Below are 14,373 nucleotides of genomic sequence, written 5' to 3'. Positions count from 1 at the left end.
ACCGAGCCTCTTCGTCCTGCTCCACCACCTCCATGGCTCCAGCAAGTCAGCAGTCACACCACTTCACAGCTCATAGTACCCTCCCGGGCGGAGGGAGCTCGTCTACGAGGTCACACTGCTTCCCCTGGGGAGCTCGCCTACGTGGTCACGCTGCTTCCCCTGCCAGGTAAGTATCTGGCAGCAGGGGTGGGTTACAAGCTGGTGCTGAGCGCAGGGAAAAGTGGCCCCTCGCCTGCCCTGTGGCCAGTGCCCCACGCTGCAGACACTCACAGCCCACGTGGGGCTGCCTGTACCTGCTCAGGACAGCCTCACACAGGCTGCAAACGGCTGCAGCAGGGAGTGCTGGCCATGGGGTAGGGGAGGGGCTGCTTTTCCCCACACTCAGCACCAGCTTCTTCCCTGTCCAGAGTCTTCCCCTGCCCTTCCTCCCCACCCCTGACTTGAGTTTCCTGTGCTGGTGCAGCCACATGGTCCCAGGTGGGGCGGGGCCAGGTGGACTCTGCTGTTGCAGGAGCCCACCAGGCTTCCTCTGGGTTCTGTCATTTTTGACAGGAACCAAGGACAGATAAATATTAATTTTCTAAATTTTTTAGAGGCCCTGCAGGCCAGATAGAATGGCCTTGCGGTCCAGATTCGGCCTGCAGGCCGTATTTTGCCCACCCCTGCTATATGGGGTCTCCACTGTGAAATTTGTGGGAGCCAATCAGAAGCAGAACAAGCAACATTGTGAACAGTGAGTTGCTGGACAGCCCAGGGCCCTTGTGTAGGGCAGAGAGCATGTGCTTGTGCAGTTAATTCTAGGACTTGTATTTTGAAGATAGAGGGATTTATGCTTCCCTATGGGACATTCTCTCTCAAGAACTAGTGTTTGGTGCTGTCTCAAGACCCCAGTACTCTTTCCTGCTATGGCAGGGGGTCAGACTAGATGATCTACTCAGGTCCCTTCGGACCCTAGAAACTATGAAACTACAAGTCCCAGAGTCCCTTATGCATATAGATGAAGAAGGGAGGGACAAAACACCACATAACCACGAATATTGATCCTAGGGATAGTGGAAGCTGTGGTGTTGCTGGTAGGATTTACAGGCCCAAAAGTGAGTAATAAGTTAGGCCTGGTGATCTAAACATTGCATAGAGAAGAACTGAAACAGGGATAGGGTTAGTCCTGGAAGGAAAGGACATTTCTTTCTCTCTCTCTCACATACACACACCATGTCTGGCTATGCATACAAATCCGGCAGCCAGAAACATAAGAAGGTAAAACAAAGGGAGCTAAAAGAAACTAAAGGACACCAATCAATCCTCCAGTTTTTCAAAACAAACTAGGCCTTTCTGCAGTCTGGCTCAGGCAATACACTAACTAGGGAAGTAGATGAACAAAATAAGATAGAAATGATTTTAATATAGAGACTGTGTCTGTGGCAACTGATGATGAAGAAAAGCTGCCAGGTGCATCATGTGACTCCAATGGTCAGGTAATATGACCATTAGCACGTTCAGAAGAAGGCTTACAAAAAACAGGAGAGAGTAGTACTACACTATCTGATTCATGCTTTTTCAAAGACCCAGTCTTGTGGCCCAAACTGAGACTAGTTTCTGTCTGTCAAAAAATTGTTCTACCTGGTGTCTTGACTTCAGAAGAAATGTGAAAGCTAGCAAAGTCAATTCCAAAAGATGTTGGTGGGCATAAGTTTCCTGAATTTCTTCTCAAATGTAAGACTTCCATTGGAGAACAGCTACCAAGAGACTGGCTTGTTTGGAGTCCCACCAATCAAGCACTGTATTGTTTTCCATGCTGGTTACTTTCTGAAGGGAGACAAAAACAATGCAGTACGCTGGCAAAAAGTGAAAGGTATTCACCAAATGTGAAAAAATGGCAAAAGCTATATAATGAACTTCCTGAACATGAAAAGAGCTCATTATGACAGCATCACTCGTGACCATTTGGCCAGAGTCAAACAGAGGCAAACAGAGGGCAAAATGATGCAAGGACAGGCTCATTATCTCCCATGGGAGAGTCTGAATGAGTTTGCTGAATTATGTGGTAACGGTGTGCAGAAGGCCATCCTTGCAGAGAGAAAAGGCTATTTATCATTCTATCATATGTGATGCTACTTCTGATGTCTCTCACCAAGAACATGTGTTGATATTCCAATTTGTAGTTCACAAGATACAAAGATACTGGTGCATTTAACATTAAAGAAAGGTTTTTTGAGTTTATTACCTTCGATTTAAAAAATGGAGAACAGATAACTGAAATGCCAATTGCCACCTTGAAGCATCGTAATATTCCTCTTGATGACTGTAGAGGTCAAGGTTCTGATAATGGCTCAGATATGTCAGGAAGATAAAAGGGGTTCAGGCCTGCATTATGTCCAAAAATGAACTTGCTGTGTATTCTCCTTGTGCTTCCCATTCACTAAATCTTGTAGGAATGAATGTGGCAGCACCATGTACTGAAACATTAACCTTTTTTTGGTTGTGTGCAGCAACTTTTTGTTTTTCAGTGACAGCCCCGTGAGGTAGAAGATTATAACAGATAAGATACACTGCTCACTCTGCTCTCTGTCAGACGCATGCTGGAGTGCATGTGCTGATGTAATCCATCCACTCACAAACCATCTTCTAGATATTCTGGAAGCCCTGGAATGTGCTCTTGAATTAAATTTGACACACAGAGCTCAATCACAACTGGAAGCACTGAAAAGGTACTTCAGCTCATTTTCATGCCGTTTGTTGGCTAGCTTCTGGTAAAAGGTTCTTTCAAGTACTGATGACAGAAACAAGATGTTACAAGCCAGGGGAATCTCTCTTGAATCAGAGGCAGCTCTCAGTGCTGATATTATTGAAAAAGTAAAACAACTTAGAGATCAGTGGCCCAAAATTCTACCGGAAGCATGTCTTGTTGCAGAAGGCATGGGAGTTTTGCCACAATTACCAAAGAAAAGAGACAAGAAGTGGAAAAGATTTAATGATGATACAGCTGAGGAATCATGTTCTACCATCTCTGAAAATGATCCAGAATCTTTATTCAGAAGGAATGTTTTTGATGCAGCGTTATCCATGGATTAGAGCACAGATTCAAAGCAACAAATAGCATTTGTTTTACATTCCATTCAGTCCTAAAATACACAAGAGCCTCTGGGACTGGACAAAGCTTCTAAATGTTTGCTTCACAGGTATCCTACAGATCTTTCTGAGAACTTTCCTTGTGAAATGTTGCAGCCGAAAAAAAATCTTCAAATCTACTTCAGGAAAAGAGTATGAACTACCCCCACTTATCTTATTAAATGAGATTTACAAAAAACAGCTGCAGGTAATTTTCAGCAAAGTGTGCATAGCCATACAGATCTGTTGCAAGCTGCCCGTGGCTGTATGGGACAAGAACGATTAAGCCATTTCTCTCGTTATTTTGTCTATTGAGTGTGAACTTGCAAAAGAAATCACCTTTGGGGAAATAATTAATGATTTTGCAATGAAAAGGCCAGAAAAATAAATCTTTAAAGTGAATTGGTCTGTTTATAAAATGTTTGCAGCCATGCTGGTCCACTAGAGCAAAAAAAAATCAAAACATTGACTGGATAATACCATTATTAAGACCAACAACCAGAAAGTTACAAAATAGTCAGCAATGTTGACTGTAACTTCAGCATGAAAATAGAAAATTTTATTTTGTGATTCATGAGATTTTATGTGTGGGATGGTGTGTGGGGGGCGGGCATACCTTACAAGTTTGTACTAGGCCAAAAAAAATACTGCTTGGGCCCTGACTGGTCCAGTAAAATATATTACCAAATAAATCCTGCCTCTTGCATGTGCCGATACGGGCACTCCCACACTGACTCTCAGTAGCAAGGCTCCGTACGGAGTCCCAGGGTTGAGGATGCAGCCTCTTGGACAACTCCAGGGTGCCCTGGTTGTTGGACTCAGCCCGGCTCGCGGTCCTGGCCCGCCCAGCTGAGTCTGCCCGGGAAACGTATCTGCGGCTGCGAAGCGGGGCCCGGGAGCCGCCTCCACCACCCCTCGGCCGCCCCGCATCGCTCCCGCTCCGGCTGCGGGCGGGCGGGAGACCTTGAAGCACGACGCCCGCACAGCTCGAGGGGCGCCCCGGCTGCCGCGCGCCGCCCCCCGCAGCGAAAGTCCCGCCCCGCCCACCACTGCCCGCAGCAGGGCCGCGTTGGAGGCTCTCGGGAGCGGCTGGCGCTGCCTGGCAGCGCGAGGCCATGCAGGGCGCGGTGGCGCGGGCGCTGGGGCCGCTGCGGCGTGGGGCCGGGGCCTGGGGGCTGGGGCTGGGCCTAGGCCTAGGCCTCGGCCTGGCGCTGGGGGCGAGGCGGGCGGCCGGCTGCGAGCAGGACGGGACGAGGGAGTCGGTGGCAGAGGTGAAGCCGCCGCCCCCCCGGGCCTTCTCCAGAGCCGTGGAGCGGAGTCGGGACCTGCTGTGGCGCATCAAGGTGCGAGCGGGGCTCCGCGCCCTGGGCTCTTCCCCGGGGGGCGGCGGCTCCGTACCCCCGCGGCGGGACTACCACCCAGCCCTGCGCCACGGGAGGGTGGCGGCTGCCCGGTGGGCCCGGCCCCGCCCCGCCTCGCCTCGCCTCGCCTCGCCTTGCCCTGCCCTTCACCTGCTTTTCTTCTTTCCTTCCTCCCGGTGCCAGGACGAAGTGGGCGCCCCCGGCATCGTGGTCGGCGTATCTGTGGATGGCCGAGAGGTGTGGTGCGAAGGTGGGTGCGGAGGGGCTTTTCCCCTGCCTGGACGAAGGGATCAGGTCCTGCACACTCTCTCTTAGGTTTTGTCCTTTATTTCCAGGTTCTGCCTTTTGACTCCGTCCTGGGCCCTCCACAACTACTCCCCGAGATGGGGGCAGGTGAATCCCTTCTGCTCACAGTGGCGGAGGGCCTAAAGGAAAGGAGGGGAAGAGTTCCTAGAGGGGTTGGTGGCGGTGGTGCTTGAAACCCCCAAAGGGGGCTGTGCGTGCGCCATACTTAGAAGTGGGGAGAGAGAGTTGGGGAGCCGGAGCCTGTACACTAGCTGCGGGGGAGGGGCTCCCTTGCACTGTAATTACAATGCATCAGAGCAGACTTGATTAATCGGGTCTGCCAAGGTGGTAACTACTGTGCTCCAGCATCTAGCCCAGGGGTGGGCAATTGTTTCAGGCAGAGGGCTGCTTACTTAGTTTTGGCAAGCCATCCCTGAATGAGTTAAAGTGCTTCTTGGCACCATTTTTCAGTGCAGGGACACTGATGCACGAGACACTCCAGACACTTTAATCAAAGCGGCTCTTAGAGACACTCTAGTTAAAGCGCCCCTCTCCCCTCCCAGAGCATGTGTATAAATGCACTTTGGGTGTCTGTAGATGTGTCGGGAGGCTGCTCTGAAGCACTGAAAATACAGCATGTCGGAGCAGACATGATGAATCAAGTCTGCGTGCTCCAGCCACTCTTTGCATCTCATGTGTCAGCGTGCCTATACTTCAAAATGGTGGCAGGGTTCATTTAACAATTTTTAGTTAAAGCGCCCTGCCACCGTTTTGAAGTATGGGGACACTGGTGGATGAAACACTGAGGTTGCTTTAATTAGAGTGGCCCTCGGAGCTGCTTTAATTAAAGCACCTACCCCCAGAGCATGTGTAAAAACGCCCCCTGTTTATGCATAGGAGATGTACAAACTTAGAGCTAGGTTAAAATAGGGAATGAGGAAACATGCTTTCAGTTGCAAGATCCACCTTCCATGAGTTTCTCATAAGGTTAAGTGGGATGAGAAGTTACTCTCTAAACAAAAAAAAAATAGTCACTGATGTCATTTACACCATAAGCAGCTGAACTCAAGAGGATGAGGCCAAGCTAGAAAGTTTATTTCCAGTTATCACTTATTACTGAAATTACTTCCCCGAGGGTTCATGGCATAGGCTTCCTAGTCAACTATGGTTCAAGGAAGATGAGTGTACACTACAATCCTCAAGCAAAGCTCTCATAAAAAAAACAAACGGTATTTTTAACTGGTGGACAGAACATATCTTCCAACCTGGAGCTCTCCAGTCAGATTTTAGGCCACAAAGCAACTATTTCTCCACAACTTTATTTTAGAAGGCAGAACTTGTTCTGTTCAAAGTACTGGTCTTAGTCTGATCCACAACTGAAACTCCAAGGCATTATGCCAAATAATTATTTTACATTTTTGTATGTGCTGTTCCACAGAGGTGCAGAAAATAGGATAATCTCGTGAGAGCAGTTTGGGATGTGGCTGACACTGACTCCAGCATTCTTAAAATAGTATCATGAGACTAGGGAGGGAAACATGGAAAGTACAGAACAGGCTTTTAAATTCTAGCTTTTTTAGAGGAAGAATCCTTAAGCAGTTGATACTTGTCATTCTGTTTTCTCTTTCCTTGTAATGTGGCAAGCTTTACTGATTTATGAAAATCTTACTAATAGCAAGAGAGACGTTTATGAACATTGACCACTTAACTTGATTTACAATCTATGTTGTAGTTTGGGTTTAGTTTTTTGGGGTTTTTTGAATCTTTGACATTAATGTAATTTTTGGGTTAAACTTAACATCAGTTCAACTTAGCAACATAATTTTTAATTTCTGAGAGTTAATAAAAGGGGTAATTAATCTTCAGATTTTCAAAAGCACTTTGCCTTGGCTGAACTGTTGTACTACAAAAATCAAGTTTAATTGATTTCTGTGAGAGCAGAGCTAAACCAACACTGTGTACTCTTAAAACAAAGGCATGAAGAGTATTTATTGGAGTTGCTCCAGTAAATTTGCAATTTTGCAAATAATCACAAAGCTAATAATTTTGCAAATTCTTTCTGTTTATAAAATATTAATAATGACCCTTTTTGTACTCCTGCAGGTCTGGGTTACGCTGATGTAGAAAATCGTGTGACCTGTAAACCAGAGACAGTCATACGAATTGCTAGCATTAGCAAGTGTCTAACAATGGCAGCTGTTGCTAAATTGTGGGAAGAAGGAAAACTGGATTTGGATGCTCCAGTACAAAAATACGTTCCTGAATTTCCAGAAAAAGTATATGAAGGTGAAAAGGTAATTAAACCGTTTGTTCTGTAGCCTTTGTTTGCTTACATTTCATGTCTGTCTGGTCCCTTTGTTTCCCACCCACATTTGTACACAAGTATACACCATTATTTATTTGTATAGTACTCCAGAAGCCCTTTAAAGAAATAAAGGTAGGTAGCAAGGCAAACTGCTTGAAAAAGGAACACTGGATTTTTATGTCTTCGGAGGAGCATTAACTTTTTAAAGTTGGATTTCCTGTAGATCCTTGCCTTTTTTTCCTCCGAGTATGTTATGTTAAATGAAGCAATTTATCATGCCAAGTGTCTTTTATCCTAGGTCACCATCACTACAAGATTGTTAGCTTCACATTTAAGTGGAATCCGTCACTATGAAAAAGATCTTGCAAAAGTAAAAGAAGAGAAGGAAAAAAGTAACAAAGCCCTTAAGCTAACACAAGATTTAACAAAGTCTAACCAGGAGAAGGAACTAAAAGAAAGACAAAATAAAGCCACTGAAAAAGCTGAATTTGCCAGAGTTAAGTCAGAACATGAAGGTGAAGTCAAAGGCCGAAATACAAAATTAGGCAAGAGAGACAAGGAATTTGAGCATGAAGAGTACTACTTGAAGGAAAAATTTGAAAGTGTGATTGATTCACTGAAGATATTTAAAAATGATCCTTTATTCTTTAAGCCAGGTGAATTTCTATTCTTTCTGATAAAAATGTCTTTTTCTAGGTTTTTGGATTCATAGTTTCATGGTTTCATAGTAGCTAGGGTCAGTAGTGACCTGAACAGATCATCTAGCCTGACCCCCTGCCACAGGCAGGAATGAATGCTGGGTTCACAAGACCCCAGACAGGTGATCATCCAACCTCCTATTGAATTTGCCCAAGGTATGGGGCAAGGACCACTTCCCTGGGAAGCTGGATTGCAGTGTATGTAATGCAAGGTAAGTCATCTCCACTGAGAGTGATTGAATCCATTTGGCCCTAGCTTTGTGGCTGTTTCAGATATCCCTGCAAAGGATTAAAAAAAGAATATAATCTGCACCTAGAGTGTTTATACACTCGCATTAGTGTAGTTTCTTTCTGTAACTCTATTAAAATAAGTTATGCCAATACATATTTTAACTGGTATAACTGCATTCATTTAACCTGATATTGTTAAAATAGATTTTAAAAACCATATACAGGAATGCTGTAAATAGGAATATAGTGGGACCATGACATTTTTGCCATACCACTGTAACAAATGCATTTAATGGTCTTTCATTGACTTGCAACATAGGAACCCCAAAAGATTGGTAAAACTTTTTTTCTTTAAGTGTTAATTCTTTTCTTACCTAATTTGTTTCTTTATGTATGGCTGACCTGTCTCCTTTCACTGCAACATTAATCTTTATTATTTTTAATGAGAGCAGGTAGTGAAATGGATTACTTAATCATTGGGTCAAGAAACGGAGTAGTAGGCAGAATACAGAGGTAGATTAAATGAGTGATTTTTAACGTGACAAAAATTACAGCAGAAGGTCTCATATGTTGCACTAGGTCTCATGTGGCTTTAATAATGTACTGGAAAGGTGAAAGAGTTGGGTAGGAAAGTGGTAGAATCTGTAAATGATGAATTATTTAGATTATGTGGGGCCAAAAGGGACTGAATAATGTCAGAGAGACTGAAGTTAAGTAAATCAGGAACACAATAGAAACTGTGATTCAGTGATGTTAAGTAAGGTGTATTGAAAAAGGGGGAAAAAATCATAGTACAGTATAACCGGCACACTCTAGTAACCAGAATTGCTGGCCAGATGCAGAGGGGCAAAAGGGAGAGAGCTCGCATGTGGTGGCTGCTGCTGCTGCTCCATGTGTGGCTGCCCCTCCATCCCTCCCCTCACACGCACACACACACTCTGTGTATGATTGCTGCCACCCCCAACTCTCTCTCTCTCAGACACACACTCACACACTCTCTCGCACACACTCTCTCTCTTTCTCTCTCTCTCTCACACACCCTCTGTTTCATGTCCAGCCACAAACCCTGTGCCCTCAGGTAACCGGCATTTTTATATTACTGCCACCCCCCATTTCCCACTTGTGCTGGATATCGCTTTGTGTACCTTTTATGTAGTTTTAAATGAAATGGATCAATTCAGTAAAGTAGCCTGGGCATCACTGTAGGTAATTGGGTGTGTAGGTAACTCTGGTTACTGATAGGCCTAGTGCAGGTACACCTGAGCACATTGTAGGTAACTTTGCTTGGTGTGCAGCTGCACTCAAAAAAGCAAAGATGAAATTCTGTTCCGTAGCGAATGAGATGTTAAATTCTGTCACATAATGCCATTTTATACATCCCTGGAATTTTACGTGGTGTTGCTGACATGATCTCAAAAGATGCTGTACAGGGGTTCAGAAATAGTGATAAGTACAGGAGGTTTAAAAAGTCCTTGTGCGAAATTAAATTTTAATAACTTTGGATACACATTTGATAGAATCAAATTGTAAACAGCAATTGAATTAATTACACTTTCAGTTTTTTAGCATAGTGTAAGCCATGCATAGGGTTAGGATCACAAATGCAATTTGTGAAATCACTCAGCAGCAACTGGAAACTGTTTTCTACAAGTTGGAAAATTGGATTGAACAATGCATCATGAAAGATGGCAGTTATGTTGAAGTCTAGAAATTTGAGCTGTATTGTGTTTAAGACTTAATGAATTATGATTTCGATTGCCCTTTACAGTTTGCTTCTATCATGTGCAGCTTTAAAACTTGAATAACTTTGGATATACACAAGGGGAGGGAAGCAGGTTGAGGAGCCCCTGCCCCACACGTACATCTGGGGTCTTCCCTGCTCCTCCCGGGAGTACACACAGCAGTGGGGAGCTGGCTTCACCCCTATGCTCCCCAGACAGCCCACCCACAGCCCCATCTCATTCCCTGCTGGGATCCTGCAGCCACGCATTGCGAGCCCCATGCACTGCCTGGCTGGGCAGCCACCCCAGCTCTGCTTCCCTTTCTTCCTCCTTTCATTCTTATGGGAGCCTCAATTCTGCCCCCTGCCTCAACTTGCCTGTGGGAGCTGAGCTGCCAGGCAGCCTGGAGAAAGATGGATGTACATGCAGGTGGTGACCCCTGCCTGATCACCCTCCTCCTGCTCCCCAACAGTCCCTTGCGGGCTGGAATGCTGCCAGCCTGCAGATTGCTCTTTGCAAAATTGCAAAATCCACAGGTTTCTCCATTAAAACGAGAAACCCATGTTTTCCTTGGGTAAAGGGGGAAATCCACTTTTTTCTGTTTTCCCATATTTGAACTATTATGGTCATAAATGAAGAGAGGTCTGCTTAATTACATGAGAAGTTGATGTTAAATTTGCATGTAGTGTTTGGATGCAAGGGAGTTCTTTAAATTCTGTGCATGTTTCCTATTCCAGGATGTAGAAACCAATATTATGATAATCTAAAACACAATAAGTTGTGTGTTGCATGGCATTTCTGATGGTTGCACAAAAGTTTCTGTGGAAGAGCTTATGTCAATGAGCTTATTTTTTCTTGGGGAAAAAGATAACTAAAGGAAACATTAAACCTGAATCCAAGCTTTTGGCAAAAGAACTCTGTACACCCTCCCCCTTTCATCTCAAGGTAGCCAGTTCTTATATTCAACGCATGGCTTTACCCTCCTGAGTGCTGTTGTGGAAAGAGCTTCAGGACATAAATTTACGGACTACATGCTGAAAATGTTTCGTGAGTTGGATATGCAGTCAACAGTACTGGACGACAATGAACTGATGATATATAATAGAGCAAGGTAAATAAGAATGAAATTATATGTTGTATTTGTAGCTGGTGCTCACTTATGTATTTGTTGTATCCATTAGAGCAGGGGTTGTCAGCTAGGGGTACACATACCCCCAGGGGTAGTTGGAAAGGGGCTAGAGGGTATGCGTAGGCAGATGGGAACAGAGCACTGCCACCTACCATGCTGCACCACTGCCTCCCATGAGCAGGGATGGGTGCTAGGGGGAGGAGGGAACTTGCATGTGGTGGCTGCTGCCGCCATCTACCACCCTGAACACCGCGTGCAAGCAAGTACCCCCTTCTCTGTGTCCAGCCACCACAACCCCTTTCCCCTACTCCGCCAGAAATGTACCCAGAAGGGGTACACTCCTTAAAAAGGTTGAAAACCCCTGCATTAGAGTTAGTAGTGACAGACACTTTTATTTAAAAAATAAAAAAGTCATATCATTAATTTAATGACATTTGATTCTGTGGTTATATAGATTAAAAAAATATCAGAGTTCTAATGCTTGTTTCTTATTGTGAGGGTATACATCTCAAGGAGGAGATGGTGGTATGAACATTGTGGCTATTTTAATTACAGATGTGTGAGTAAAAAGAAAATAGAAGAACCTGACATTATAGCTGCACACATACTTGAACAAGAAGAGAGACAATTGCTATCAGTGTTAAATAATTCATTCTCATTTTGAGAAAATCTCTGGTATTAGATGTCAAATCTTTTCTTCTTCCTAACTTTTGTGTTCTCTAAAGGCTTAACTGCATATCATTAAGAATAATTTACCTTTCTTTATATGAGCAATCAGTTTTATGAAGAATAATTATAATGAAAACAACTTTATTTCTCTTGGTACTACAAATTCCTTAATTTTTATAAGTTATAGCACTACTTCTTGCAAAATCTTTGAAAACAATATTGCTTAAAGGGGAGAGAGAGAATCTTCACCTAAAACTGCAGATTTTTAATTATAAGCCACGTAGGAACCAAAATTTTAAAATTTTGCTAAATTTTAAAATAGTTTCAAAAGGTTTTCATAGATTAAACAGTTACCATTCTATAATGTCCATATGGATTTATAAATTAGAGTCTTCAAATGTCAATGACAGCACCAAAACACTTCTTATAAATACTTGTGTTAAGAGTTTGCCGTTTTGGCAGCTTTGAAGAGCTTAAACTTCTTTGAGCAACAGTTGTGAGTGTCCATGTCTAATGCTAGAGTTGTTCTTGCTGTTTTCCTTCCTAGTCTTATTTTATAGAGTAACATAGCTACAAACAGCATGTGAAAATTCTGAACCTGAGGCTTGTTGACTCAGCATTAAATCTTGGCACAGAAAGAGGATTCCTACTGATCTCATAAGCAGATTATGGAAAAAAACACATAATGATCTGGGTTTGGTACGGTAATGTTTAGACTTCCTGTGCTAGGGAAAAATACCTTGCACTTTTATTTAAAAAAAATTCTAAGTTAACTTTTCTACTCTAACGCAACAAAAATAGTACTGTACAAAAAGATTGGATTAATCCGCTAACGTGTTCAGATATTCATGCATTGAATATATGTGCACGTTACAATTTGTTGGTACTATCCATTCACACATCAATATTTGGAAATTTGTTTTGAGAAGTACATTTTTTGGTTCCTTTCCAAATGTCTGTTACAGGATAGTGCAGACAGTGGTAAAAGAATACAGATGATAACTGCTATCACGTCACAGTGTATAGCTGGTAGTAAGTGGAACAGTTGGAATTTTGCCTAATTCAGTGTCTTATTCTTTTTCTGCTATATTTAATTCCTTTGACAGGAAAAAAATCTGGCTTTGTTAAAATCACAGATTATCTATCTGGGAAACCTGCTTACTTCCCTTTAGTAACTTCGGTGTGGTCATAGGGCACAGCAGAAAGTAAAACACTTGCTCTAAAAAATGTTTCTACCATACAGAACTTTAGATTACCACAACTAGGAGCAGCAGCAGCTCTTAAAGTTTGTCTTTTTATGAACGTTGTCATCATGTGCCTTGCAATCCTTATGGACTTACTGCTGCAAATAGTTGGACAACTCTTATTGATCTCTGATTGTTGTTAGTGTTCAGCCATGAGGTCAGGCTTGTAGTTTAAGGTGTTTTGGGGGTTGTTAGTGTTAAGGCTTCAACTAACAGTGTAAGGTAATTGTGTATCTGTTCCATGTTGCAGGGAGAGTTGCGGTGTGTGCAAGGTGACCATCTCTTCCTTTTCACCTACTAATTTGACATGTTCTGAGACTATATCTTAGTGTTACTTGCCTTAATACAAATATGTTCTTACTAAAATTAGTCTTGCCAAAATTTAAGGTAGCATGGATATGTTTCATATTAGTAAAATAAAAGAAGGAAAAGATTCAAATTGCTTGTCTAAAACAGTTTGAGAGAGAGAGCAGACGTGGGAGAGGCAGCAAAAGCTAAAGTGTTTGATTTGAATACAGAGGGATTGTTTAACATATATGTTTGCAATATAAATATTTTATTGCCCAGTTAAGTAAATGTTTGAGTGATGTTGGATGCTTGTTGCACTCCTGTATTTTTGTGGTGGGACATCTCAGTACAATGTTCAAGTGATTTAATGCTCCTCTTAGAAGTCATCCAGACCATTGCAGATGAAAAAATCTGACTAATTTTAAGAAAAATAGCTTCATGCTTGTGTCATGGTAGGTAAAGGCTTCAGCCTATGTGTTTCGTTGTGTGGTTAGATAACGTCTATGCTGGTTGAATAATTGTATATACCCTTTGCTGTGATATCAGTCTTTTTTGCTCAGAGTTTTTCTCCTCTTTCTCACTGAAACTGAATTATTGTAGCCTGACAATAGTAGGCTCTGAATAAGAATTATGCTAAAAAGGTCGAAAGCAGGGCACTATAAAGTTCTGGGAAAGCAGAATGCATGTCTTTTAACTGGGCACCGTCCAGGTTATTCACTATTTTTTACGTATCTTGTATTATATAAATCGTGCTCCTTTTGTGCATCTCAAATTTAAGGAAGCTGTGAATGTGCTACTGTTTCTTCCTGAATCAATGAATGCACCATCTCAGTATAGGCTCTTATTTACTTTCTCATAAATTGGTAGGTATAGTTTTAATATAGCTTCACTAGCAAGCAACATCTGCATTATGTATAAATTGTAATTCCAAAGTTTGAAACGATCAAAAATGCATATGTGAGGAAAGCCTCATGCTTGAAGGAAATGCCTTTCAATGCTATAAGTTTTCATCCCTGTATCTGAAGGTCAGATGCTGCCACTAGTACTAAATCCTAATGTTATGCTGTTTGGCATGATATGTTAAGTCAGCAATTCACAACCTTGTTAGACTCATGGCACCCCTCACAAAATGCCAGTTCTTGGCTCTCGCTCACTTCTTTTAGTACAAAAGTAATAGAGCAATTCTTCTGTTGCAAAGAACTCAGACTACAACAGATCAGAATTAGGGGTGCACCGATAGAGATTTTTGGGGCAGATACTGCTAGCCGATACCAATCTGATTTCCAATACAGGTGCCTCCAGCTGGCAAGTTGGGTGTTGTGGAAGGGGGTGGG

The 14,373-nt window shown here is 42.9% G+C and overlaps 1 protein-coding gene across 2 annotated transcripts in view; it reads left to right on the top strand.

Annotated features, from left to right (window-relative positions):
• Nucleotides 1–4,208: 4,208 nt before the first annotated feature.
• LACTB (lactamase beta) overlaps nucleotides 4,209–14,373 on the top strand; it is a 20,214-nt gene continuing 10,049 nt past the window's right edge. For both annotated transcript variants that reach the window (XR_002100741.1, XM_019533403.1), the window contains exons 1-5: nucleotides 4,209–4,451; nucleotides 4,653–4,719; nucleotides 6,858–7,048; nucleotides 7,358–7,715; nucleotides 10,655–10,820. Coding sequence is in view for 1 of the 2 variants with exons in the window: in XM_019533403.1 (XP_019388948.1) it covers nucleotides 4,224–4,451; nucleotides 4,653–4,719; nucleotides 6,858–7,048; nucleotides 7,358–7,715; nucleotides 10,655–10,820 (1,010 nt within the window). In the remaining variant the exon portion in view is untranslated. The remainder of the gene's footprint in view (nucleotides 4,452–4,652; nucleotides 4,720–6,857; nucleotides 7,049–7,357; nucleotides 7,716–10,654; nucleotides 10,821–14,373) is intronic.

The sequence above is a fragment of the Crocodylus porosus genome, unplaced genomic scaffold, assembly GCF_001723895.1.
Source record: "Crocodylus porosus isolate Cpor-Errol unplaced genomic scaffold, CroPor_comp1, whole genome shotgun sequence".
NCBI classification, from domain to species: domain Eukaryota; kingdom Metazoa; phylum Chordata; order Crocodylia; family Crocodylidae; genus Crocodylus; species Crocodylus porosus.
Note: the sequence above shows the minus strand (reverse complement) of the source record. Positions and strands in the feature narration are given on the sequence as shown.